A 26,111-nucleotide genomic window follows, 5' to 3' on the forward strand; every position below is an offset into this window, starting at 1 on the left:
TGCCATCAAACCACCTAGCCATACCTTGCAGAGTTGGAAGTCACAGAAGCTTCTTTCAGAGAGCAGGAGAAGTACTTTGCAGACCAAGCCGGCTGCAGTCGAAACTACTCGCATAGTTGAACAGTGCCTTCACGAGGCTGGACAGTGCCATGCCAGCCACTCTTGCGCCTTTCTTTCGTCTCCTCAACAATCTTGCGCCCAGTCTCAAAAAGCCCATCTGTCATGGCACGTTCCGCCAGACCTGTATTCCAAAGCCACAAGGCCGACCACCACAGCATGTGTGAGCCATTAGAGGGTTTGGAGTCTTTCCCTGTCACCAAAACCACACCCCCTCCATCATCCCAGAATCCCCCCCTACACCCCAATTGGTCCTTGCCAACATGGGAAAAATAAATGTTGCCCTTCCTCCACGTCTACAGTCTTCCTTGCACTACCGTACACCACACATTAGTAACACTACTATAACCAGCTCATCAGCATAATGTGTTATTTAATCAGGCAAGTCCATTAAGAACAAATTCGTACTTACAATCACAGCCTGGCAAGAGGCGAAAGGTCTGACACTGACAACAGCAAACAGTGTGTGTGAAGTAAAACATGCTTCCATACATAAGGCAACACAAACTAGTGACATCGGGTGACAACTACATGTGTCAAACTATCAATTTGTCCTTTGAACTCCTCCAGGGACACCAGGTCCTGTAGCTTTAGGTTTGTTTGGAGGGAATTCCAAGACCAGGGAGCTGAGTAATGAAAGGAACTTTTCCATGCTTGGTTCTAATTTGGTTCTAATTTTCGGGACTGTTAGCATAAAACAATATTGAGATCTGACCTTGTGTATGTTTTCATTTCGAGCTAGGAGAGATGATAGATAAAATGGCCTTATAAATAAGAATGTACCAGTGTTTGAGCCTGCTTGTTGCTAGGCTATTGTACATTCTTCAGCTTCACCTTTAATGAGTCATACGGGTCTGGTCCAAATGTAGCAAATCTCTCTACCCTACAATCCACCATGTAATTATGAAACCGAATATGGGTGATGAGAAAAGAGAACCTTTGAGCAAATTTGATGTCAGGAACAACTTCAATCTGCAAACAGATTTCAACTGCACTAGTCTGAAGCCAAACAGAATAAGTAGAACAATAATTGTAATAACAGCCATGACATTTTTGTTTTGTGTCATTTTGTAAAAACTTGGAAAAGCCAAACAATAATTTACTAAATGTCCTTGAATTGCAGGTAAATGAATACATTAAGTTTGTTTACGTCTGTCTGTACTGTACTTTTAGAATAATAGCTTACTAGGTAATACAGAAATTAAGATTATGAAGGTATGGGCAGCCATTACAGAAGCTTTTTTTGTGCCAGCCTGACATTAACAGTAATGAGGAGCCTTTTAGTGATCCATCCATTTCCTGACTGCTCAGCAAAGCTGGCCAGTAAACTGTGGTACCACACTTAAATTCAGCACACACAAGAGGTTTGTGTAATACTGTCTGTTGTACTGAACCATGTATGCTACTGAGGAAGAAGCCAATAACCTCAGTGTATTAAGGCCATAATGTATTGCTTGAAAAGTCATTTTCGTAGTCAGGAGCTTGTCTCTTGTGTCGCCTCATGATTTGATTCAAGAAAGTAAGTACCATGCTCTTCAATCATACATTCATAACTTTCTGTAAGCCCTTTGTGCTTAATGTCTGCTAAAATACAAATGTTCATTTAAAGTAACATTTATGACCTACTCAGCTGCCTCCATGTTTGCCAATACTCTGGACAATCCTCTGAAAACAGGAAAGCTCCCAGCACGCGGAGATTGTGCTCTGACATCATACTATTGTTCCAAGCCTTCCTGTGTAGCCGAGTAGAGGCAACATCATAGACTGAGTCACCAGAGGCCCACATAGCAAAGCTTAAATCATACTAATTCATATAGCCCTTTTAACAGACTTAAAAACATTTAGCTCCTCCTGGCTTCCACACAGCCTACAAGCCACTGATCCAACCTAGGATTTAGATTATTTTTTTAAATGTAAATGTTCCATTTAATATAGCCTACACCTTCACAATAAATCCATTAATTTATTTTAGACAGGTCCAAAGAAGCATGATTTTAAGAAAAATGTAGTCCATTTCAGAAGAACAGAATAGCATACTCTGAGTTGTCCTTATGTTAGGTCCTGATCTGGCTATGCCATATGGCTGTGGGCTACACTAGTTCAATTAGCAGACAAGATTTTCTTAGAATTCCACTGCATATTTTATAGTATGAAGAACACAATTGAACTAAGCTGAATAAAATTGAAAGGATATTTTCTCCAAACGATTTGAGGGAGTATGCACATGCACATTCTGTGTTGAGCGGTTTAAGAAATAGGTCCTCCTATATGCTTAATTGGCTTGAAACGGGGGGGATACATGGCATCTAGGCTAATACTTCAGAAAGTATTCAGACCCCTTGACTTCACATTTTGCTATGTTACAGCCTTATTCCAAAATCAATTAAATCAAAATAATTCCTAAGCAATCTACACACAATACCCCATAATTCAAAGCGAAAACATTTTCCAAAATGTATGTATGTATGTATATATTTATAAATATAACAGAAATACCTTATGTAAATAAATATTCAGACCCTTTGCTATGACATTCATAATTGAGCTCAGGTACATCCGGTTTCCACTTTTCATCCTTGAGATGTTTCTACAACTTGATTGTAGTCCACCTGTGGTAAATTCAATTGATTGGACATGATTTGGAAAGGCACACACCTGTCTATATAAGGTCCCACAGTTGACAGTGCATGTCAGAGCAAAAACCAAACCATGAGTTTGAAGGAATTGTCCGAGGTACGTCTGCAGAAGGGTACCAAAAAAATTCTGCAGCATTGAAAGTCCAAGAATACAGTGGCCTCCATCATTCTTAAATGGAAGAAGTTTGGAACTACCAAGACTCTTCCTAGAGCTGGCCAACCGGCCAAACTGAGCAATTGGTGGAGACTGCCTTGGTCAAGGATGTGACCAAGAACCTGATGGTCACTCTGACAGAGCTCCAGAGTTCCTCTGTTGAGATTGGAGAAACTTCCAGAAAGACAACTATCTCCGCAGTAGTCCACCAATCTGGCCTTTATGGTAGAGTAGCCAGACCTCAGTATAAAGACACATGACAGCCCGCTTAGAGTTAGCCAAAAAGGCACCTAAAGACTCTGACCATGAGAAACAAGAGATTCTCAAGATTGAACTCTTTGGCCTGAATGCAATGCCACCCCTACGGTGAAGCATGGCGGTGGCAGCATCAGCATTTTTCAGCGGCAGGGACTGGGAGATTAGTCAGGATCGAGGCAAAGATGAACGGAGCAAAGTACAGAGAGATTCTTGATGAAAACCTGCTCCCGAGTGCTCAGGTCTTCAGACTGTAGATAAGGTTCACCTTCCAACAGGACAATGACCCTAGGCACACAGCCAAGACAAGGCAGGAGTGGCTTCAAGGACAAGTCTCTGAATGTCCTCGAGTGGCCGAGCCAGACCCCGGACTTGAAACTGATCTAACATCTCTGGAGAGACCCGAAAATAGCTGTGCAGCAATGCTCCTCATCCAACCTGACCGAGCTTGAGAGGATCTGCAGAGAAGAATGGGAGAAACTCCCCAAATACAGAAGACTCGATGCTGTAATCACTGCCAAAGATGCTTCAACAAAGTACTGAGTAAAGAGTCTGAATACTTATGTAAATGTCATATGTTTATTTTTTATAAATTAGCAACAATTTCTAAAAACCTGTTTTTGCTTTGTCATTATGGGGTAGTGTGTGTAGATTGAGGGAAAACAACTATTTAAATCAATTTTAGAATAAGGCTGTAACGTTACAAAATGTGGAAAAAGTCAAGGGGTCTGAATACTTTCTGAAGGCACTGTATATAGCGAATGAAGGATGCTTTCCCATTTTCATGCCAGCCAAGTAGGCTATACTCCTGTTGTAATGAGTAGCAATGTGCTTAATATGATTAAAGTGTATGTCAGAGTGGTTAGCGGGACAATAGAGTGTTGAGTACCAGGCAGTTAGCAAGTTTGGTAGGCTACTAATGACCATCGGCAGCATCAGAGCTTGGAGAAGCCTGATAACCGTGACTAAACAGTAACATGATTTTGACTGCCTTCATGCCTATACGGTCACCGCAACAGCCCTACCTCCATCCACACATTCTGAACGGAAGCATATGTTCATTGTTACAACATAAAAAAATTAAGGGACACAGACCCACCATGAATAAAAGTGGGCTGAGAAGTTAGCCATTTTGAGAAGGCAAGATGGATACATAAATAGTCTCAGATGCAAGGCCTTGAACATGACCAAAGCCACTGAAAAGAGGAGGATGAGGCGAAATGAGAATTCAAAAGGAACTCTGAAACCTGTATTTAACAAAATAGAGAGCCAATGGCAATGCATGACATGCTAGTGAAATCTCCGCCCCACTACCAAGACCAACGCTTCAATCTGAAGTCCCTCTGATTGAAAGGATCAAGTGAAAACCTGTTATTACTGTTGGCTACACTAGAATGGTTACATTAAACAAATGGGGGAGCGAGGGAGACAGGGGAAGCAGAAGCTCCTCTGCATTGTCATCCAAAAAATGTAATTAAAACAAAAAAACTCCACATTTATAAGAAACTACAAAATAAGTGAATACTGGTTGTTTAAGAGCTATTATGCATTAACTCATTGAGTCAAGAAAACGTGAGGGAACAAAGACAACGAAAGATTGAACAATGTAAACATAGCGTCCTATGTGACCACCAGAAAGGGCTTTCACAGTAGTAATGTGGAAGAAGGGTTCCATATCTCCCTTGGCCATTACCTGACCTCAGCCTGAAATCTCAAATTCATTACCAGCCAAAACAATGTCTACTGCCAATTCCAGTTCATGAGAGGGAATGATGGAACAGAGGTCAAAACGTAAGAGTAGGCCTTTTTGACTAATTGTGTCATTACAGTGGGTATAGAAGTGACAAATCTTAGAGAAGGCTTTCCATTTCTATGAAGGACTTGTTCGTTAAGCCTTCAACAATTGGGTCAATATATACTCCCATTCAAGTCTACTTACGACCACTCAACACTGTTAGGCCTTTATCTTACCCAAATTAACCTTTGTATGGCACTTGGGTATGTACTGTCCAAACACATATGTGACGAGTTGCCACAGTAACACGAATCCCTCTCAGCACACAATCTCTAATCAGCATTACCATAAAGGGTCTTACATTTATATTTTTTTACAAAAAATCTCAGACTACACATATACTGGAATGTAAACTTGAGAACTTGTCACGTCTTAACCACTACCTCCGGAGGTACAACACTCTCCCGACAGTTGCCCCCATCTTAGCAGGGCAGTGTAAACATAAATGTCTCGTTGAGCCAACAACCTTAGGGTGTTGTCACACTTGGTATGGAAGGGGAGCTGATTGTGGACTATAGGAGAAAGAGGGGAGAGCATGCCCCAATACACATCGATGTGGCTGTTGTGGAACGGGTCAAGAGCTTCAAGTACCATGGCGTCCAAAACACTAAGGACTTAACATGGTCCACACATACCCACACAGTCGCGAAATGGGTATGGCAGCACCTCTTGCCTCTGAGGATGAAAAGATTTGGCATGGGCCTTCAGATTCTCAAAAAGTTCTACAACTGCCCCATTTAGAGCATCTTGGCTGTATCACCGCTTGATATGGTAAGTGCACCTCCGCACAAAGGGCGGTGCGGACAGCCCAGTACATGACTAGGACCGAGCTCCCTATCATTCAGGACCACTATATCAGGCGGTGTGAGGAAGACTCGACTGCCCACTCTGCTACCGTCCGGCAAATGGTACCGGAGCATCGGCTCTCGGACCAACAGGCAGACAGTTTCTACTCCCAAGCCATAAGACTGCTAAATAGTTATGGTACCCAAACTATCTGCAATGACTATCTTGTACTGAACCTACGCACACTCACTAGACCCGCACAACATTCTCAGTGGGGGGACAAAATAGCCACAAAGGGGATTTTTCCCCCAAATCCCGGGTTGACAGCCTCCATCTCGCCATTTTCTTCCATCCAGTCGATTAACAAACAAGCTCAAAAATGCTGAAATAAGACCCCAAAAAGTCTTGCAGATGAGGTGCTTTTACAAAGGTTAAGTGTATGTTTTTAAATTTGTCTTATATTGGGGTTTACATCTGCTTGTCAATGTTTTGTGCTATTTAATTGCTCCACCCCCCTTTTCATTCTTCCGTGACTTGTCCCATATCGCACCTGTATTAAAATGAGTCCTTCATGAGCCTCGCTATGTTCCAAGAAGGAACACAACATGCTGTAAAATAGGCCTAGGCGGATTCCCTTGTCCTTACTGTCAAACATGTGAACTGTAAAAAACAAAATAGCCTTTCACGGATAGCTAACGACAAAAACGCTTTGGCTTAAGTCTCAATGACAAAACCCCACTCAGGCAGAGAAAGAGGGAGAAATTCACACTCAAGGATGGCTTTGTTCACAGATATTAACAGAACAATCACATTCCAGAGAGGAAGAAAGAACTGACTCAAACACTATGAAATGGAGAACAAGTCTACCAGAGAGGCTGAGATTATAATTTGGATAAAGGGGCCCACTCCCTGAACACTTTGCCTTTACTGTACACCATACAGCGGCACACCAAGGAAAATCCCCCTAAAACATGAGCAGCAGAGCCACTATGGAGACTACTCATGCCTCTTTCCTGCTCTGGGTCCTCACCAAATAGACCCTCTGGATTTCACTAGTTCCACCAATCACTGCGTAACAAAATATGAAAAGCAAGATATATTTTTAAGATGCCAAAATGTCACCTCACTTCTCATAGGGCCACACACTGACTACTAGTTGGGCTACATCACCTACCACTGTCTCTGTTGGGAATGGCGAGTTGATCAAGGAAAAAGTTATGTTGGGCTTAAACCTGATGTAATCACAAGTCATGTTGACTTCAGCTCCCTAAGTCAGATACAGGCTACAAAGAGCATTCCAATCAATGCTGGGCATTCTTTAGGGCTGGGTTCAACCTGTATCACTGAAGATCTGCATTAAATGTAAAAGGTCATTTCCGATTGAGCCGACATATGCAGCATTTACTGTGACTGCAGTCTCCGCGAAAGAGGGAACATTGCATTTAAATCGAGCTGTAACGCAGATCTACCGCAATACTTCGGCGATACGGATTGAATCCAACCCTTTGTGTATAGGTTTGAAGCAGCGAAACATGACAATGCACGCAGGCCTTCTGTCATTCCCTCTTGTTCTGCAGCACCAGGAGCAGTGTGTCTACGGTGAACACTGATCCACCACTAAAGACTAGGGCCGGGACAATACCATCATTGCGATACTCGTTAGTGTCATAGCGGGGGAAAAAGATTACACTTCCTTAGGAAAGCTAACGCTGGAAACCAAACTTGTTTTATGTTGTCATCCAGATTTAAAATGATTTATTTTGCAAGCTAAAGCACACAATATTTTACATAGGTTTTTAAAGGACTGTTGAAATATACTTACTCATGTTTCCATACTAGAACTTATTGATTACTTTACATGTATAAGGAATGTATAGGTTGGTGTCAATGAAAGGTGGATAGGAATTTGAGTTATGGAAAGTTACTGAGTGAGACAAGGGGAAATGCAGAAAGTTCATATTCTGGTCCTATGGCGAGAGCCAAAAGGGCAACATTCTAGTTTCAATTCCTGATAAGGCAGGTTGTCTGTGGAACTATGGAGGAATTTGGCTCGAGGTCAAGTCAACAGATGATTTGAGAATGAATTAATTGAGAAACCTCTGGGAGGGAGGCCCCCACAATGACCCTCCTACTACAGTCCTCTCTCACAAACATACAGTACCAGTGAAAAGTTGGACACCTACTCAATGGTTTTTCTTTATTTTTAAAATTATTTTCTACATTGTATAATAATAATGAAGACATCGTGAAATAACTCAATGGCGGCTAATAACTCTGGCTGTACATCTGACTGGCTTAATAATGCAAATTGAGAAATTATGTGACTAAACTCAACAAAAACTAAGAAACTTTATTATGAAGCCAAGATCAATGATAAAGAATGACAGAAAAAATAAATGAAATTATGGGCAGAAAGCCAAATTCCACATCTTTCTTCGAATCAGATGGCTTATTCATCACAAAACCATTTGATGTTGCCAATTATTTTTATGATTATTTCATTGGCATAGTGGGCAAACTTAGGCAGGAAATGCCCACAACAAAGTGAGCAATTATATTAATGTATAAAATAATAATAATAATAATAATAATAATGGAAGAAAAGAAGTGCAAGTTTGAATTTTGTAAAGTTAGTGTGGGAGAGGTGGAAAATTGTTAACGATCAATAATGACAAACCTCCTGGCATTGACAACTTAGATGGAAAGCTACTTAGGACGGTAGCTGACTCTATAGCCACTCCTATATGTCATTTTTAATCTGAGCCAAGAGGAAAGTCTTTGTCCTCAGGCCTGGAGGGAAGTCAAAGTAATTCCACTACCCAAGAGTGGTAAAGCGGCCTTTACTGGTTCTAACAGAAAACCTATAAGCTTGCTGCCAGCTCTTAGCAAACTGTTGGAAAAAATGGTTTGACCAAACACAATGCTATTTCTCTGTAAACAAATTAACAACAGACTTTCAGCATGCTTATAGAGAAGGGCACTCAACATGTACTGCACTGACACGACTGATGATTGGTTGAAAGAAATTGATAAGAAGATTATGGGAGCTGTACTGTTAGATTTCAGTGCAGCCTTTGATATTATTGACCACAAACAGTTGTTGAAAAAACTTAAGTGCTATGTCTGTTCAACCTCCGCTCTGAATCCACAATATGGCAATCTAATAGAACTCAAAGGGTTTTCTTTAATGGAAGCGTCTAATGTCAAACATATAAAGTGTGGTGTACCGCAGGGTTGCGCTCTACTCTTTTCTATTTTTACCAATGACCTTCCACTAGCATTAAACAAAGCACGTGTCCATGTATGCGGATGTTTCAACCATACACGCATCGGCAACTACAGATAATGAAAATCACTGAAACCCTTAACAAAGAGTTGCAGTCTGTTTTGAAATGGGTGGCCAGTAATAAACTGGTCCTGAACATCTCTAAAACTAAGAGCATTGTATTTGGTACAAATCATTCCTTAAGTGCTAGACCTCAGCTGAATCTGGTAATGAACAGTGTGGCTGAGGACACTGAGGAGTTGAGAAGACTAAATTACTTGGTGTTACCTTTGATTGTAAACTGTCATGGTCAAAACATAGATTCAATGGCTGCAAAGATGGGGAAGGTCTAGCCATAATAAAGAGATGCTCTGCTTTTGACACCACACTCAAAAAAGTCAGTTCTGCAGGCTACAGTTTTGTCTAATCTTGATTATTGTCCAGTCGTGTGGTCCAGTGCTGCAAGGAAGGACCTAGTTAAGCTGCAGCTGGCCCAGAACAGAGTGGCTTTGCTCTTAATTGTCATCAGAGGGCTAATACTAATACTATGCATGCCAGTCTCTCTTGGCTAAGAGTTGAGGAGAGACTGGCTGCATCACTTCTTTTTATAAGAAACATTGTGTTGAAAATCCCAAATTGTTTGCATAGTCAACATACACACAGCTCTGACACACACTTATCCCACAAGGGGTGTATTCATTGTCCCCAAATCTAGAATAAATTCAAGAAAACGTACAGTATTATATAGAGCCCTTATTGCATGGAACTTCTATTTCATATTGCTCAAATAAACAGCAAACCTGGTTTCAAAAAACAGATAAAGCAACACCTCTCGGCACAACGCCTCTCCCTTATTTGACCTAGATAGTTTGTGTGTATGCATTGATATGTAGGCTACATGTGCCTTTTTAAAAATGTATGTGGTTCTTGTCCTTGAGCTGTTCTTGTCTAATGATGTTCTGTATTATGTTGTGTGTGGACCCCAGGAAGAGTAGCTGCTGCTTTTGCAACAGCTAATGGGGATCCTAATAAAATACCAAAAACCAAACAAATCAAAATACATTTTATATTTGAGATTCTTCAAATTAGCCACCCTTCACCTTGATGACATCTTTGCACAATCTTGGCATTCTCTAAACAGCTTCATGAGGTAGTCACCTGGAATCCATTTCAATTAACAGGTGTGCCTTCTTAAAAGTTAATTTGTGGAATTTATTTATTTATGCATTTGAGCCAATCAGTTGTTAATTTTGCCGCCCAATTTTTCAGTTTTTGATTTGTTAAAAAAGTTTGAAATATCCAATAAATGTCGTTCCACTTCATGATTGTGTCCCACTTGTTGTTGATTCTTCACAAAAAAATACAGTTTTCTATCTTTATGTTTGAAGCCTGAAATGTGGCAAAAGGTCGCAAAGTTCAAGGGGGCCGAATACTTTCGCAAGGCACTGTATGTCCTGGTTTGAGCTGTACTTACAGTATCTGGTTCCATCCTGAAGATAATGCTTACAAACTGTACTGGTGAAAACCCTTTCTATGTGTATGTGCTACTTTCCGGCAGAAGTTTGACGATGGCCTTTAATTTTCTCTTTTATGGGAATATCTGTAAAATGAGTGTGTGACCTGTTGGGAATTTACTGCTGTGTACGGTCATCTCACCTGACTCCGATCAGAATGGAGATGCACATGGAGCAGATGGGGTCAGCGATCATCAGGTCATACTTCTGCATCAGGATGGCCGAGATGATCACTCCAACGCTGCCCAGGGTGTCTGCTACGATATGTAAAAACACCCCTGCAAAACAACATTGGTCGTCATAAGTATTTCATATCATCCTTATCTACAAATAAGTCCCACAACCAATACTGGGCAGAAGTTAAAACATTTGATTTTTTATTATCATTAAACTTTTTAACATTCATGCTCAACACATAAGTACACATAAGTACTTTGGAAATCAAGCTACTGTATCAGTTACAATTGAAGTTTTTTTTTAACCCAGTTGGGCAGGTTGATTTGGACTGTATGTAAGGCGCAGCTCTGACACTGGACTCACTTCCGCTGACTCTGGGCTGACATGTCACATGTATGTCACATTGTTCCCATGGGCTTATGCATTGCACCGCTCTCCTTGAGAGCAAGCTACAACTTCCCCCCACAGTCCCAAGGTCAAAAGGTTATACAACGCCAATTTCCCCACAAAACAGACTTTGTTTAGTCCTTTCATATCCACGTCGATTGAAACTACAGAAGTTGAGATATAGGCGGCAGGTAGCCTAGCGGTTAGAGCATTGGGCCAGCAACCGAAAGGTTGGAATACCTGCGCCGACAAGGTAAAGAAATCTGTTGATGTGCCCTTGAGCAAGGCACTTAACCCTAATTTGCTCTGGGGCCGCTGTACTATTACTACTACACATTTCACTGCACCTAGTCGGTGTGGAGAATAAAAACGGTTTACAGGCTAAGACAGTGAAATTATATTAATAGATACACCATTTTTTTTGTGCCTCAAAACATTTTCCCGGTGTTTAAAGGGCACTTCAACCACAAATTATAAATTGCTACTGTGCCTATAACTTTGATTTGGGCATTTTTCTGAAGACCAATCTAGCACTGCATTGTACAGGAGACAATATATTTTGTTTTATTATCTTGAACTGGATGAAAATTCATGACTACAATCTCACACACATTAAATCGGCCATTACGGAGGTGACGGATGGTGGCGTAAGCAAATATTTTAAAATAAAAATTAAACGTTGTGCGGAGCGTACATACAGTAGGTGAACAAATGAGTCAATAGCTGGATTATGCTGTGCATCAAATTAGCTAAGTCATTTAAATGTTCAGTACCTTGCAAAATCTGTTTGCTGGAGCCCTTGCCTGGTGTGTGCAGTTCATCTGGAATAAATAAATACATTAAATACAGCAGACAATTAGTATTAACTATAGAAAACATGGCAAACAACAAATTGGATTCCCAACAGCATTTCAACTGCCTGCATAGGTTCAGCGAGACTTCTGCTGGGACACAATATATAATAACAACTGTCATTTGGCAGACGCTTTTATCCAAACGTATGTATGGGTGGGTGGCCGGCCCTGGGAATCGAACCCATAACCCTGGCAGTGCAAGCGCCATGCTCTACCAACTAAACCATACAGGACCGTGACTGAAAAGGTGAGTGAAGTGCTGCCACATACAAAGTGCCAGCTCACATGTCAAACCGTGTAGTGCTAGCAAAGACTGAATTGTGGTAAAAGTGTTAGACAACAGTGAGTGAACAGTCGATTGCACATACTGAACAAATCAGGCCTTAAAAAAACAGCTCCCTTTCCCCAACAGTACATCTTTGAGTCCCGCTTGTAGAGCTGACAGGATTTGGAAGGTATCAGCAATGTGGTAATAGCGCCACCTAGCGTTATAGGCAAAGAGTCATTTTCAGCTAGAGGGCACTAATTCAGTGTGTTAGAGATTTAAAGGGTAAATAGATTGTTCAAACAATAAAGCGGCCACCCCGCCACTGATTTGATAAATAGCTGAGGTATGGGGCTGGAAAAATGTGACCACTCAAATTCATAGACACCATGGATGGTCAGTAAATCCATAGCTATCAAAATTATAGCTTTAACCATTTGAGGCTCTACAGTGTTTGTTTACAATGGCGTAAAAAAAGCATATGTTTGGGTTTCTGATGGGGTACGACAGTCGAACTAAGCTCATAGGCAAGTTACACTCTAAGAATCATGAATTTAAAAGTCCAGAAATGGATGTAGCAACCCAAATTGCACCTTGAACAAGGAATGGGCAAGAATTTATTTGGGATTGGATCCCTAAATAATGCCAACACATTGAGAAGCAGAAAACTCATTTAAAGTATCTTCAATATGAATCTACAACTAATTCTTGGGAAAATGTTGCTGGTGTTTGCATTTTCATACACCGCATATTCACTCTCCTCAAATGTTTGGTGTATTTACCTAAATGGAAATAAAACATTGAAACAAACTGAAATAACTACCAATTCGGGAACAAGAGACTGCGTGAGAATTCTCACACTGCATTACAGCCATTTTGTTTTCTGTGCCGGGTGTGGTCTCACCATGGCAGTGGGGGTCATCGTGGGAGTGACCGTGCCCTCCATGGCTGTGCCCATGTCCATCTCCATGGCTGTGCCCATCTCCATGGCTGTGCCCGTGCCCATCTCCGTGTTTGGACTCATGCCCATGCCCCCCATGGCTGTGTCCGTGGCCCGTACTGCCATTGAACAAAGAGTGGCTGTGGCCATGACCTGCTTAGATAGAAGACACAGATTATCATCATTATTACTGAAAAAATGTCAGCGGCCCAGTTTATTCTTGTGCTCAAACACCTACATCTGTGTCAAAAGGAAAACATAAATCAGTTGACATTCTATTGAACATAAAAGTGAAAGAATACACTTGGCATTGGTGCTCTTCTATTCAGGGTGCTCCCTGCTTGAGGAACGTGTTCAGCTAATTAACCTGACAAAAGTCATACTATAGTAAATGTCAAATCAAATTACATGTCACATGCGCAGAAAACAGGTGTAGACCTTTTATGGCTTAGTTACAAGCCCTTAACACTTATTTTTCTTAACTGCATTGTTGGTTAAGTAATTATTTATTTGTTTAAACAAGGGGTCCTGGTACAGAGTCAATGTGCGGGGGGCACCGGTTAGTCGAGGTAATATGTACATGTGGGGGTGGGGGTGTCGATGCAAATAGTCTGGGTAGCCATTTCATTTGAACATTTGAACTGTTCAGCAGTCTTATGGCTTCAGGGTAGAAGCTGTTAAGAAGTCTGGAGCTCCAGTACCGCTTGTCGTGCGGTAGCAGAGAGAACAGTCTATGACTAGGGTGGCTGGAGTCTGACCATTTTTTGGGCCTTCCTCTGACACCGCCTGGTATAGAGCAGGAAGCTTGGCCCCGGTGATGTACTGGGCCGTACACACTACCCTCTGTAGTGCCCTGTGGTTGGAGGCCGAGCAGTTGCCATACCAGGCAGTGATGCAAAAAGTCATGTTGAAAGATGCATTTATATTCCTAAAACTTAAGTTGAAAATGATGCTGTCGCTGCTTCCTGCTGACAAGACATTTAGATAAATATCAGGTTAAATGTCCAAATCAATAACCAATATGCAGAAACAATGTGATGTATTGAAAATATAAAATTGTAATATCTACAGTCGTGGACAAAAGTTGAGAATGACACAAATATTAATTTCCACAAAGTTTGCTGCTTCAGTGTCTTTAGATATTTTTGTCAGATGTTACTATGGAATATTGAAGTATAACTACAAGCATTTCATAAGCGTCAAAGGCTTTTACTGACAATTACATGAAGTTGATGCAAAGAGTCAATATTTGCAGTGTTGACCCTTCTTTTTCAACACCTCTGCAATCCGCCCTGGCATGCTGTCAATTAACTTCTGGGCCACATCCTGATGGCAGCCCATTCTTGCATAATCAATGCTTGGAGTTTGTGGGTTGTTTGTTTGTCCACCCGCCTCTTGACGATTGACCACAAGTTCTCAACGGGATTACGGTCTGGGGAGTTTCCTGGCCATGGACCCAAAATATCAATGCTTTGTTCCCATTTTGCCTTATGGCAAGGTGCTCCATCATGCTGGAAAAGGAATTGTTAGTCACCAAACTGTTTCTGGATGGTTGGGAGAAGTTGCTCTCGGAGGATGTGTTGGTACCATTTTTTATTCATGGCCGTGTTCTTTGGCAAAATTGTGAGTGAGCCCACTCCCTTGGCTGAGAACCCACCCCACACATGAATGGTCTCCGGATGCTTTACTGTTGGCATGACACAGGACTGATGGTAGCGCTCACCTTGTCTTCTCCGGACAAGCTTTTTTCTGAATGCCCCAAACAATCGGAAAGGGGATTCAGAGAAAATGACTTTACCCCAGTCCTCAGCAGTCCAATCCCTGTACCCTTTGCAGAATATCAGTCTGTCCCTGAGGTTTTTCCTGGAGAGAAGTGGCTTCTTTGCTGCCCTTCTTGACACCAGGCCATCCTCCAAAAGTTTTGCCTCACTGTGCGTGTAGATGCACTCACACCTGCCTGCTGCCATTCCTGAGCAAGCTCTGTACTGGTGGTGCCCCGATCACGCAGCTGAATTAATTTTAGGAGACCGTCCTGGTACTTGCTGGACTTTCTTGGGCGCCCTGAACACTTTTTCTCACGATAAATGGTTGATTTAGGTGCAATCTTACTGGCAGCAATATCCTTGCCTGTGAAGCCCTTTTTGTGCAAAGCAATGATGACGGCACGTGTTTCCTTGCAGGTAACCATGGTTGACAGAGGAAGAACAATGATTCCAAGCACCACCCTCCTTTTGAAGGTTCCAGTCTGTTATTCAAACTCAATCAGCATGACAGAGTGATCTCCAGCCTTGTCCTCATCAACACTCAAACCTGGGTTAAGAGAATCACTGACATGATGTCAGCTGGTCCTTTTATGGCAGGGCTGAAATGCAGTGGAAATGTTTTTTGGGGATTCAGTTCATTTGCATGGCAAAGGACTTTGCAATTAATTGCAATTCATCTGATCACTCTTCATAACATTCTGGAGTATATGAAAATTGCCATCATACAAACTGAGGGAGTTTTTCATCCACTCCACACATTTCTTGTTAACAGACTATAGTTTTGGCAAGTTGGTTAGGACATCTACTTTGTGCATGACAAGTAATTTTATCAACAATTGTTTACAGACAGATCATTTCCCTGTATCACAATTCCAGTGGTCAGAAGTTTACATACACTAAGTTGACTATGCCTTCATACAGCCTGGAATATTCCAGAAAACTATGTCATGGCGTTTGAGGCTTCTGACAGGGTAATTGACATCATTTGAGTCAATTGGAGGTGTACCTGTGGATGTATTTCAAGGCATACCTTCAAACTCAGTGCCCCTTTGCTTGACATCATGGGAAAATCAAAATAAATCAGCCAAGACTTCAGAAAAATAACATTAGACCTCTTGGTCGCAAATGGGTCTTCCAAACGGACAATGACCCCAAGCATACAGTGGGCCAAAAAAGTATTTAGTCAGTCACCAATTGTGCAATTTCTCCCACTTAAAAAGATGAGGCCTGTAATTTTCATCATAGGTACACTTCAACTATGACAGACAAAATTAGAAAAAGAAATCCAGAAAATCACATTGTAGGATTTTTAATGAATTTATTTGCAAATTATGGGTGAAAATAAGTATTTGGTAAATAAAAGTTTCTCAATACTTTGTTATATACCCTTTGTTGGCAATGACAGAGATCAAACGTTTTCTGTAAGTCTTTGCAAGGTTTTCACACACTGTTGCTGGTATTTTGGCCCATTCCTCCATGCAGATCTCCTCTAGAGCAGTGATGTTTGGGGCTGTTGCTGGGCAACACGGACTTTCAACTCCCTCCAAAGATTTTCTATGGGGTTGAGATCTGGAGACTGGCTAGGCCACTCCAGGACCTTGAAATGCTTCTTACGAAGCCACTCCTTCGTTGCCCGGGCGGTGTGTTTGGGATCATTGTCATGCTGAAAGACCCAGCCACGTTTCATCTTCAATGCCCTTGCTGATGGAAGGAGGTTTTTCACTCAAAATCTCACGATACATGGCCCCATTCATTCTTTCCTTTACACGGATCAGTCGTCCTGGTCCCTTTGCAGAAAAACAGCCCCAAAGCATGATGTTTCCACCCCCATGCTTCACAGTAGGTATGGTGTTCTTTGGATGCAACTCATTATTCTTTGTCCTCCAAACACAACGAGTTGAGTTTACCAAAAAGTTATATTTTGGTTTCATCTGACCATATGACATTCTCCCAATCTTCTTCTGGATCATCCAAATGCTCTCTAGCAAACTTCAGACGGGACTGGACATGTACTGGCTTAAGCAGGGGGACACCTGGCACTGCAGGATTTGAGTCCCTGGCGGCGTAGTGTGTTACTGATGGTAGGCTTTGTTACTTTGGTCCCAGCTCTCTGCAGGTCATTCACTAGGTCCCCCCGTGTGGTTCTGGGATTTTTGCTCACCGTTCTTGTGATCATTTTTACCCCACGGGGTGAGATCTTGCGTGGAGCCCCAGATCGGGGGAGATTATCAGTGGTCTTGTATGTCTTCCATTTCCTAATAATTGCTCCCACTGTTGATTTCTTCAAACCAAGCTGCTTACCTATTGCAGATTCAGTCTTCCCAGGATGGTGCAGGTCTACAATTTTGTTTCGGGTGTCCTTTGACAGCTCTTTGGTCTTGGCCATAGTGGAGTTTGGAGTGTGACTGTTTGAGGTTGTGGACAGGTGTCTTTTATACTGATAACAAGTTCAAACAGGTGCCATTAATGCAGGTAACGAGTGGAGGACAGAGGAGTCTCTTAAAGAAGAAGTTACAGGTCTGTGAGAGCCAGAAATCTTGCTTGTTTGTAGGTGACCAAATACTTATTTTCCACCATAATTTGCAAATAAATTCATTAAAAATCCTACAATGTGATTTTCTGGATTTTTTTCCATAATTTTGTCTGTTATAGTTGAAGTGTAGCTATGATGAAAATTACAGGCCTCCCTCATTTTTAAGTGGGAGAACATGCACAATTGGTGGCTGACTAAATACTTTCCCCCCCACTGTACTTCCAAAGTTGTGGCAAAATGGCTCAAGGACAACAAAGTCAAGGTATTGGAGTGGCCATCACAAAGCCCCGACCTCAATCCTATAGAATATTTGTGGGCAGAACTGACAAAGTGTGTGCGAGCAAAGAGGCCTACAAACCTGACTCCGTTACACCAGCTCTGTCAGGAGGAATGGCCCAAAATTCATCCAACTTATTGTGGGAAGCTTGTGGAATGCTACCCGAAACATTTGACCAAAGTTAAATTTAAAGGCAATGCTACCAAATACTAATTTAGTGTATGTAAACTTCTGACCCACTGGGAATGTGATGAAAGAAATAAAGGCTGAAATAAATCAATCATTCTCTACTATTATTCTGATGTTTCACATTTAAAAAAAAGTAGTGATCCAAACTGACCTAAGACAGGAATTCTTACTAGGATTAAATGTCAGGAATTGTGAAAAACTGAGTTTAAATGTATTTGGCTAAGGTGTATGTAAACTTCCAACTTCCACATGTGCAACAATAGCAATCATATCACTTGCATTTTTTTAAACAAGCACCTTAAACTGCACACGCACCAAACACTGTTTGTTTTGACAAGTGGCAACAAATCACCGCTATCGAAATTAGATTCCATGCTGTTCAAAGTAACTAAAAAAAACTAAAAATGGAAATTGGAGATTTCTTTTAATCACTGGCTAGAGAACCTGCAGAAGACCGTCGGCTACATTTTGGAGTGATGCATTTGAATTTGGGGGTCAACAAAACAGAAAGAGAAATGCAACACTTATTTGTCAATTACTCATATCGATATCACGTTGAAATCAATTGCGCAAGAGGTTGCACGTCCTGTTAAAACTAAAACAGCTCAAAAACCACACCTACTGTAGAAGACATTCTGAAGTGTTGCATTTTGTTTCATGTGGGTCGCAACACGGTAAGTGTAACGCAACACCTTTGTTAATCATTTCCATTAATATCACAATGAAATCAATAGAACGTTTGTGGTGTAGCGCGGTTTGAACGAACACTATTCAAAGGCCACAGGGAAACTTTGAGTAACCTATACATGGCTGGTTAGATGGAACTTGTAAAAGGCTTATGTATATTTTGGAATGTCGGATGTTTATTTTGGGAGGCTGCCATCATGGAAAACAGAACATACAATTGTTTTGTTAGTTAACTTAAAAGAATCACAACAAGGCATAGAATACCAACACTGACAATGGTTGACTGCTATGTAAGTGATGATTTGACAGTCAAATCCATGTATTGTTCTGTGGCTAGAAACTTAACTATTCGTGTGATTTCATTAACAAGATTTAAGTCCTGAGCATCCCAGCGCGAGTGCTAAAATTAATGGCACAAAACCAAAGATATTGATCTGTTTAAAGCAATCAATCTTATGTCATCGTGATGACTAAACTTTTATACTAACATTACCAATCTGAGGTAAAACGGGTAATTCCACAATTTTATGGGGTGAAAATGCAACATTGTGTAAGGTAGTAGTAGCAAACTGTCCACATTAGCGAAATTAACATAATTTAATATGGCAAAATAATTTAACATGTCAACTCACAAACTATTGCAACAACGACATCTATTTCTCACTCATTTAGATTTTAAAAAATGCTCTCGAACACAATTTACCAGGCGCTCTAGACTAGAGCCTTCAGTGTCTGTGCAGCAGGCTGAAAGTTTGACGTCCATAAGAGGGGTGTTTCTAAACTCTAATTGCATGTGAAGCTCAGCTTCAAGTCATGTGCATGTTGTCTGACTAGTTTCCCGACAAAACTAGCTTTCCTTCATACATTATATGAGCTAATATTAGTGTGTTTGAAAAGGGTACAGGGACTGGTGACTTCAGAGTGGACAGGGGTTAGGCAGAGAGCAGAGGGATTTGGGAAAGAGAGATACTTGGGAAAGAAAGAGTAGAGAGAAAGCCAAATGTGAGCCTGGGAAGGATGAGTGAACAACTTGGGGGACAGGCAAGTAAAGGAACCTTAGGAGAAAAAGTGATAAGGCAAACCACCTCATGGCTCCAACCAATACTATATGCATTTAGACCTAGCATAGAAGCACAAGGAGGAAGTACAGGAACTTTGAAGAGAGAAATGATCAGGAAAGGACTGACCACTTGGAAGAGTGTGATGATTAGGGGATCGTGTAGTGATATGGAGGTGCAAAGTGACACTGGAGAGAGATGTCCTGGTCCTACCTTCATCCCCGCCGTGAGAGTGGCCGTGGCCCCCGTGCTGGAACACAAAGATGCCAACCAGGTTAACCAGCAGTCCAGCGACGGACACAGGTAGCAGGCGATCGTGATTCACGTGTGGCGGCTCCAAAGCCCTCTGTCAGGAGCAGCAGGAGACAAGACCAGTCAAACATTAAAAAAACATTATTCAGAATGGATCATCTTAAATTTAAAAAAAGGTAGATACAATTGTCAATTTCAGTCCAAAAAAATAATTGTCCAAACACATGGCCCATCAACCTGGTTTCATTATGTGATATCATGAAAATAACTTGTGACATACCTCTACACCTTCTGAGAAAATGAAGAAGGCAGTGAAGATGAGGAACAGGCCATTCACAAACCCTGCCAACACCTCTGCCCTCACATACCTGGAAAAAGAGATAAGAATTAGAAAAACAATACACACAGGTAAACAATAAAAGGCTAATCACCTATCCAAATACCAATGGGATTTAAAACAACTGCACCACCTTTGTTACATGAGTAGCAATACACACATCGAAATGTGTACTGAAGGTAGGGCTGTGACAGTCATGGAATTTTACATGTCTTATTTGTCAGTCAAACGACCACCGTTATAGTCGCTGGAGCACATTGCTCCTCTCCTCCTAACTGTCACAGTGTGCCCTGTTTTGGTAAGCCATTGAGTGAATGCATTTCATGATAATAGTTTGTAATAGTTTGCAACAAGGAGCAATGAAGTTTCATCACGTTGTAGAGTCCATGTGCCCATGGAAATTGAAACTTCCGAATTCAGCAGTCTTCAGTCAGCCGTTTGTTCCACAACACAAAATTCTAAAACTTTGTCTCCGCTCCTCTCGCTTTATAACAGCTGTTATGTGAACCAGGCTTACTTTTACTTGACTACTTTTGGGTAGAGTTTATCGACTTAAAAATTAAGTTCACAAAAAATAAAATGGTTATGACTTATTTTCATCACAGTCTTCATCCATAATCGTCGGTTACACGATTATACATTTACCGCACCAGCCCTAAGTGAAGGTGCACATTCTGTCACAGAAAGTTTTAGTGCTCACTAGAAGGATTGGAAACCACTAGAAGGATTGGAAACCCTGGATATCAATAAAGGCATAAGATCACAAATAATGTATCCGTATATGCTTGGAAAATGGAGACGTCACAAACTTCAATGTAAACATGTGCAGACACCTTATTAGTTTGAGACAACGTAACCTTTGTAGCTTCACTCTTTGCTAGCACTCTACATCAGGGGTGTAAAGCTCAATTTGCCCCACGGACCGCATACAGTCTTAGTTGAGGTCTGGACAGCCGCTCTAAATTTTTTTATATTTATTTGTAATGGGAATATTTAAGATGAATAAAGTTAATATTTAGTTAAGAGTAATTAACACAATGCTTGACATTTATACGTTTTCCCTTCCTTCAACACACATGATTTCCAGAGTTCTGTTTGTGACACTGATGTGTAGGGGTTGATGTTCACGAGACTTGATACTTGAATGTTATAGGTTGTTCTCGTATCATCTGATAGTGATTGACATCAGAGCTACTGAAGGAACAAGTACTGAGGACACACTAATTATTATAAACTGAGAAAAAAAACGTCCTCTCACTGTCAACTGCGTTTATTTTCAGCAAACTTAACGTGTAAATATTTGTATGAACATAAGATTCACCACTGAGACATAAACTGAACAAGTTCCACAGACATGTGACCAACAGAAATTGAATAATGTGTCCCTGAACAAGGGGGGGGGGGGGCAAAATCAAAAGTCATTCAGTATCTAGTGTGGCCACCAACTGCATTAAGTACTGCAGTGCATCTCATCCTCATGGACTGCACCAGATTTGCCAGTTCTTGCTGTGAGATGTTACCTAACTCCTCCACCAAGGCACCTGCAAGTTCACAGACATTACTGGAGGGAATGGCGCTAGCCCTCACCCTCCGATCCAACAGGTCCCAGACGTGCTCAATGGGATTGAGATCCAGGCTCTTCGCTGACCATAGCAGAACACTGACATTCCTGTCTTGCAGGAAATCACACACAGAAGCAGTATGGCTGGTGGCATTGTCATCCTGAAGGGTCATGTCAGGATGAGCCTGCAGGAAGGGTACCACATGAGGGAAGACAGCGTTGAGATTGCCTGCAATGACAAGCTCAGGCCGACACACGGTCCCATACCATGGCGGACCCTCCACCTCCAAAACGACCCCGCTCCAGAGTACAGGCCTAGGTTAAATGCTCATTCCTTCGACGATAAACACGAATGCGACAATCACCCTTGGTGAGACAAAACTGTGACTCGTCAGTGAAGAGCATTTTTTGCCAGTCCTGCCTAGTCCAGAGACGGTGGGTTTGTGCCCATAGGCGACGTTGTTGCCGGTGATGTCTGGTGAGGACCTGCCTAACAACAGGCCTACAAGCCCTCAGTTCTGCCTATTGCAGACAGTCTGAGCAGATGGAGGGATAGTGCGTTCCTGGTGTAACTCAGGCAGTTGTTGTTGCCATCCTGACATCTGCAGTCCTCATGCCTCCTTGCAGCATGCCTAAGGCACGTTCACGCAGATGAGCAGGGACCCTGGGCATCTTTCTTTTGGTGTTTTCAGTATCAGTAGAAAGGCCTCTTTAGTGTCCTAAGTTTTCATAACTGTGACCTTAATTGCCTACTGTCTGTAAGCTGTTAGTGCCTTAACGACCGTTCCACAGGTGCATGTTCATTAATTGTTTATGGTTAAATGAACAAGCATGGCAAACCGTGTTTAAACCCTTTACAATGAAGATCTCTGAATTATTTGGATTTTTACAAATTATCTTTGAAAGACAGGGTACTGAAAAAGGGACGCTTCATTTTTTGCTGAATTTAGTATTGATGACATTATAAACACTGATTCTGTAGCAGGTGGCATAGTCACCGCCTTTTGTTTTGACTTCATACAAGCCTCTCGGGCTTATGTTTAGAGAACATTTGGTACTGTCCGATTAGAATATAAAGGGCGTTGCCAAGAGGCCTGTTAGACATTTTCTCTACTTCTGTTCTGGAGATGTCTTCCTGTTGCAACTTATCAACAATAGCGCTTCTTTTTTATTCACCTGAAAATATCCTTTACATAATAGCGACGAGGATGGGATGCTAAGGATTTTCACCGTGTTGGTTGAAAGCAGCTTCAGAATCAGCTCTCTGGAGGGGAGTCAAACGTGAGTACTCCTCTTTTGTGGAACCTTCTGTTGGGGTTTCCCTTGGCATCTAAAGAGTACCACGCAAGAACCTTGTTGTCAAGAAATAATCTTGGTTTTATTAGTCAACTTGGTTAATATGATGCCGGTTTAAAGACACTTCTGGAGCCGTACGACAGTGTAGTCTGTTGGTACGTGGTGGAAAATCCTCTAGGAGCAACACTGAAAACACGGGAGACAGGTACGTGAGTGCTCGGTGTACCTCAATTAAAACATCTTACAAACTCCTTTCGATACTGCTATAACAAAAGATCAAACCACCCACCTATGTTTGAAACCCCTGGTCTACATTGATTGCATACGTACCCATATGAGAAAGAGTCATTTGACCTCCACCTGGAGATCACTGAGGCTGCAAGTCCGGCTAAAAGCGCAGTGCAGTCGAAGAACATGTGAAAGGAATCTGATATCAAGCCTAAACTGAGAGCAAAAGAAAAACAGTACTTTTAGGAATGACTAAGTAATGGCTGATAAAACAATAACATATTTATTCTTGCATATATTAGTTCTAGCTAGCTCATTACTTGTCTATGGGAAGACATTACATTTTATGATAGTGACATTTGAATACTAGCCTGGGAGACCAGACAGATAATCAGCTGGTTCCAGGTAATTTGAACACGTTGCAGAGAGGATGTCCTAGCAGAAATTAATGTACAGACGTCAAGCTGAATATACATTTTAATACACATTGGGGAATAACAATTATCAAAGTAGCTCAAATATATATAGTTTGTGGTGCATTCCCACTGATAGGGGCAGTGCAAGCAACGGTTTATGGCACAATGCTTAGACATACGTGGCACATCCTGAAATAAGAGTTGCGTGTTTTTCGATTTATATACGGTCAGAACTTACCTGTTACTCCATATGCCGTACGATAATTCCACAAAAGCAAAGGACAGATTCAGACAGAGAAAGAAAAACAAATTGCGTGATGTTGTATCAGATAGGATTGATCTGGAAAATAAGAAATTGCACTGAGTTAGAATCCCAGCTGATGAAAGCCGCAAGCTAGCGCGAGTTATAAAACAAGCTAGCCCTGCGCTAATCACAACAGTCAAGCGTATTGCTTTTGTTTGGCAGTTTATGAATGAGAAGTAACGTTAGCTATAGCAAATATTACATTCATTTAGCTGTAAAGCATTTTGAGCGAATATAAATATTGAATATTATACAACCGCCCTAGGTTAGATAGCTACTACTAGATAGCTAAGTAAGTCGGAAGTAACGTTAACGTTAGCTAACTTCCAGCTGTGTTGGCTAGTTAGGACATCCATTCCGGGATCTGAAGCTAAGTTAGCTAGCCAGCTAATGTCCCCTATAAATAGGTCTATGTAACGTTAGCTGACAACAATATCTCTCTGGTCAACCAATATAGATTGTAAAGTAGCTAGCTAATGAATCCATTATGTTTCAAGAAGCATCAGATTTTGGCATTTTCAGATATCTGAATTAGCATAGATTCAAAAGAGCTAAATAAAACATAAAGACAGAACTTACCTGAACCATCCTGAAATCTTGGCAAGGAGGTTGAATTTGGCTGGCTTGTACTCGTCGTCTTTTATAGATAATGGTAACATTTTAGCAGTCCCAGACTGTGGCTAGGTAGCGACTGTTGGTTTGTGCTGCAACCACCAACTCAGCTCCTTCAAGCAGGAGATGAGACATGCATCCGGTCAATAGAGGGCGCTCGCGCTGCCAAACATATTTTACTATAAACCTAAAGCGAGTATGGCACAGGTTAAATAGAATAATAAGGTGGATAGGTTTTGAGACATAACTAAAATAAAGCCAATGATATGTTGGTGTATGGATACAGTTGGCTATCCTACATTCGGGGGTTCTGTTCCCCATAAGATACTACTGCTACCCAGAATCCTTAATCGTAATAGAAGGCTATGCTACTACCCATCATATCATTTCAGTTGCAGTGATGGGACAAGACTGTAACTACCAATTGGATACCACGAAATTTGGGAGAAAAAGGGGTAAAAAAAGAAACAACTTTTTTTTAATACAACACTTTCACCATCACATCAGATACTGTCTCAGATCAATTCAGCCTACAGTTCTTCACCCTGAGTAGGCTACATTACCTTGATTGCACAATAGTGCTTACAAATACAATGTCATTACAAAAAGTCATTACAAATGTTTATCCTGTGTCGCAGATTAATTTCTGATTCATTCAACAAAATAATATATTTATTTTCATTTGAATGAAAAACATGCTCATGGAAGCTTATAATTCACATTTCCCAAATAAAGTCTAAAATGGAACAAAGTTTGAGTTCCTCATCTAACAATCTAGTATTAAGGTTGCCAAAATTCAGTTTTCCATTATAGGAAAAACATAGGCTACCCTATATATTTTTTCATAGAAAACTTGTCAACTTTTATCAGAAATGTATTGAAATTAAGCCCTCAATGATGTAAAGCAATTTTGTTAAACTTTAAGCCGAGTTTGCTAAAAGAAAGGTACAACATGCAATATGAAGAATCTGCCAATGTATTTATCTTTTTGACCACTAGATACCCCCCAAGCTCTGGATAAGCATTGCTGGTGATGGCATGAAATCTACATTGCTGTTTAGGCTGTTGAGTAAAAAAGACCGACAGAAATTAGAGCCAATGTATTTAGAAAACGTATGATATGGCTATACATTGGACTGCAAACACTACAAAACATTGATTCTTCCACTGTGAGAATAGTGCTGCAAGTGCATCCATACAGGCACTAAATTCCTGCTCTTTATTATAAAAGGATAATGCATGAATCCCAGTGAGGATACCACATTAGGGGAAACCAGGGAGTGCTGGGAAATAACCGTCATCTATCAGGAATCAAGGTAAGAGCCAAGTGCAGACTGAAGTAACAATGTTTATTGTAACCACAGGAGCAGGCAAACAACAGGTCAAGGCAAGCAGGGATCGATAATCCAGAGCAGAGGCCAAGGTACTGGACGACAGGCAGATGTCGGTAATC

General features: G+C 41.2%; 1 protein-coding gene across 2 annotated transcripts in view; it reads right to left on the minus strand.

Annotated features, from left to right (window-relative positions):
• LOC109889079 (zinc transporter 7) overlaps nucleotides 1–24,805 on the minus strand; it is a 27,108-nt gene extending 2,303 nt beyond the window's left edge. The window contains exons 1-8 of one of the 2 annotated variants that reach the window (XM_020480250.2): nucleotides 24,626–24,805; nucleotides 23,981–24,082; nucleotides 23,429–23,542; nucleotides 20,185–20,272; nucleotides 19,866–19,998; nucleotides 13,110–13,301; nucleotides 11,860–11,907; nucleotides 10,665–10,800 (exon numbers count right to left, since the gene is read on the minus strand). In XM_020480250.2, the coding sequence (XP_020335839.1) occupies nucleotides 10,665–10,800; nucleotides 11,860–11,907; nucleotides 13,110–13,301; nucleotides 19,866–19,998; nucleotides 20,185–20,272; nucleotides 23,429–23,542; nucleotides 23,981–24,082; nucleotides 24,626–24,705 (893 nt within the window). In that variant the 5' untranslated portion in view covers nucleotides 24,706–24,805. The remainder of the gene's footprint in view (nucleotides 1–10,664; nucleotides 10,801–11,859; nucleotides 11,908–13,109; nucleotides 13,302–19,865; nucleotides 19,999–20,184; nucleotides 20,273–23,428; nucleotides 23,543–23,980; nucleotides 24,083–24,625) is intronic. The other variant, XM_020480251.2, reaches the window with a different exon arrangement.
• Between the last annotated feature and the right edge of the window lie 1,306 nt (nucleotides 24,806–26,111).

This window comes from Oncorhynchus kisutch, linkage group LG4 (genome assembly GCF_002021735.2).
Source record: "Oncorhynchus kisutch isolate 150728-3 linkage group LG4, Okis_V2, whole genome shotgun sequence".
Taxonomy (NCBI): Eukaryota; Metazoa; Chordata; class Actinopteri; order Salmoniformes; family Salmonidae; genus Oncorhynchus; species Oncorhynchus kisutch.